At 45.2% G+C, this 2,173-nt stretch overlaps 1 protein-coding gene across 1 annotated transcript in view; it reads left to right on the forward strand.

Moving 5' to 3' along the window:
* NDUFA6 (NADH dehydrogenase (ubiquinone) 1 alpha subcomplex, 6, 14kDa) overlaps nucleotides 1-1,965 on the forward strand; it is a 4,385-nt gene extending 2,420 nt beyond the window's left edge. Inside the window, exons 2-3 of the mRNA XM_009895268.1 lie at nucleotides 419-534; nucleotides 1,834-1,965. Coding sequence (XP_009893570.1) covers nucleotides 419-534; nucleotides 1,834-1,965 — 248 coding nt within the window. The remainder of the gene's footprint in view (nucleotides 1-418; nucleotides 535-1,833) is intronic.
* Nucleotides 1,966-2,173: the final 208 nt, after the last annotated feature.

Below are 2,173 nucleotides of genomic sequence, written 5' to 3' on the forward strand. Positions count from 1 at the left end.
CGGGGGTGGCGGTTACCCCTGGCGTGCGGAGTCCTGCCTCACCCCGTCGCGGCGCGTTCCCCGCTGCGTGCGGTGAACGCGGTCGTGCGGGGGCTGCGGGCTCTCCGTCGCTCCCCGGCGCAACACAGCCCCGCCGGCCCGGCGCGGCCGGGTTTGCCATGGCTTCCCCCGGGAGGGGCAACGCTGGTCTCTTCATGCCTTACTTGCCGCTTGGCTTTGCCTGCCTACTTACAGTTGCACTGGGACTCTTACTGTGGTTGCGTTGTTTATTCGCTTTAAATTAATTTTATTAGTGAAGCGGGCAGATACGGCAAGAACAAATGATCGTGTAGTGTTTTGTAGGCTTGGGTTGCACGTTGTCAGTGGAAAAAATGAAAAGCAACATAGCTGACCCCTGTGGGTGTTCTGTTTTCCCTAGTACACCTATACCAGCTGGACATCACGGTGAAACAGGGGCGTAACAAGGTGCGGGAGATGTTCATGAAGAATGCCCATGTTACAGATCCACGGGTGATAGACATGCTGGTTATTAAGGTACAAACAAGTTATTCCCGTTTTATTGAAGCTGCAGAGAATGTGAGAGTGGATAGTTGGTGGTGAGTGTGATGGAGGAGAGGGACAGTTTTTATGTCCGTTTGCACTACAGAGGAGTTGTCTCTTGCAATCCAGATTGGTTTATCTCTTGTCAACAAACCTGTTGATAAGGAATCAAACTGCTTTAGCATGCAGAGGAAGAGGGTCTTAACTCACCGAAGTCAAGAGTTGCTGGAATACAGATTTCTGTCACTCGGTGTACTGGCTCTGCCAGTTTGCAGATGTTTAAAAGAGCATGTATGGCAAGCAAAATGGTAGTTTAAATACTATTTGTGTTTTGGTGTTGTTTTAGAAAACAATGGCAATCAAAGAGGAAAAAGATGCTGCTAGCTAGTTTACTATTAAAAATTACCTTTCTACTCTTTACAGTACTTCCTTAGGTTGGGATGTGATTTTCTTCACTGATTCTGAAACATGGTACTTGGTGGGAGGCTGGCTTCGGGTGGCAAAACACCCCAAGTCTGTAACACGTCTGGCTCAAAGCGGTAATCAACTTACCAACAGTAAGGCAAGGTTTCAGAATGGGTCTGAGCAACAGTAACTGACCTCTTTAGTTCTAATGCATTAGAAAGCTTCCAACCAAGGACTGCCGTGCTCACCTGTTGTATTTGTTGCATTTCAAGACAGTTTGTCTGTCTTTACATGATGAAAAAAATCTGGAAACAGAAGCCTAGGTGATCCAGTAGGTGGCAGTTCCAGGCTGTCTCATTCTGCCCTGTGCTGCCATTGTCCAAAACCAGTACAATAATTCCTAGACTGGAGTCATGAAGCAGTCACATTTAATATCTCTGTGGTAGTGATACTGGTGCAAAGCACTTAGCAGCAATTTTACTTAGTTTTACTGGTAACTTGCTGCTATTTTAAAAAAAAAAAAGTAAATAGAGATGCATGAGAGTTAGGGATATTATGTAGAATTTTATGCTAGTCATGAGAGAAACAAGCCAAGTTCTAAGAAGGGGGCAGGGTCCCTTGCCTGTTCCGCAGGGCTGGGAAGCTGTGTTGTAGAGACAACCAACTTGTTAATATAGGACACGAAGCATTAAAATCACAAGACAGGAACAGTATCTATATTTGTGTCACAGTATAGGCGATGCAGGCAGTCTTTAGGAGTACAGAATTGTTGATGCAGCTATCTTAAGGGTGTTTCTAAGTGCATTCAGATAACTTTCATGGTGCTGTATATAGTTAGAATCGGGCTCTGACTGACAACTAGTCTAAAATTCTTTTGTCTGTGTGCAGGGAAAAATGGAGCTTCAAGAAACCATTCAGGTGTGGAAGCAGAGGACTCACGTCATGAGGTATTTCCATGAGACGGAAACCCCACGACCTAAAGACTTTCTGTCCAAATTCTATGAGGGCCATGATCCCTGAGACATTGACTCTATGTCCACCTGCCTTGTATTACAAATAAAACTCTATATAGTAGAAAAAAACCCAGCTGTACAGAAAGATTGTGTAGCGTATTAGGAGCCTAATGACTAAATCTGAATCCAGAGTGCGTGCAAGTCATTATGATCTGTATGAAGAGCTGTGGTTTCCTAGTTTTGCCAGTGTGTGTTTTCAGTGGGAGTGTGTCCCA

Source organism: Charadrius vociferus, unplaced genomic scaffold (genome assembly GCF_000708025.1).
Source record: "Charadrius vociferus isolate BGI_N301 unplaced genomic scaffold, ASM70802v2 scaffold251, whole genome shotgun sequence".
NCBI lineage: Eukaryota > Metazoa > Chordata > Aves > Charadriiformes > Charadriidae > Charadrius > Charadrius vociferus.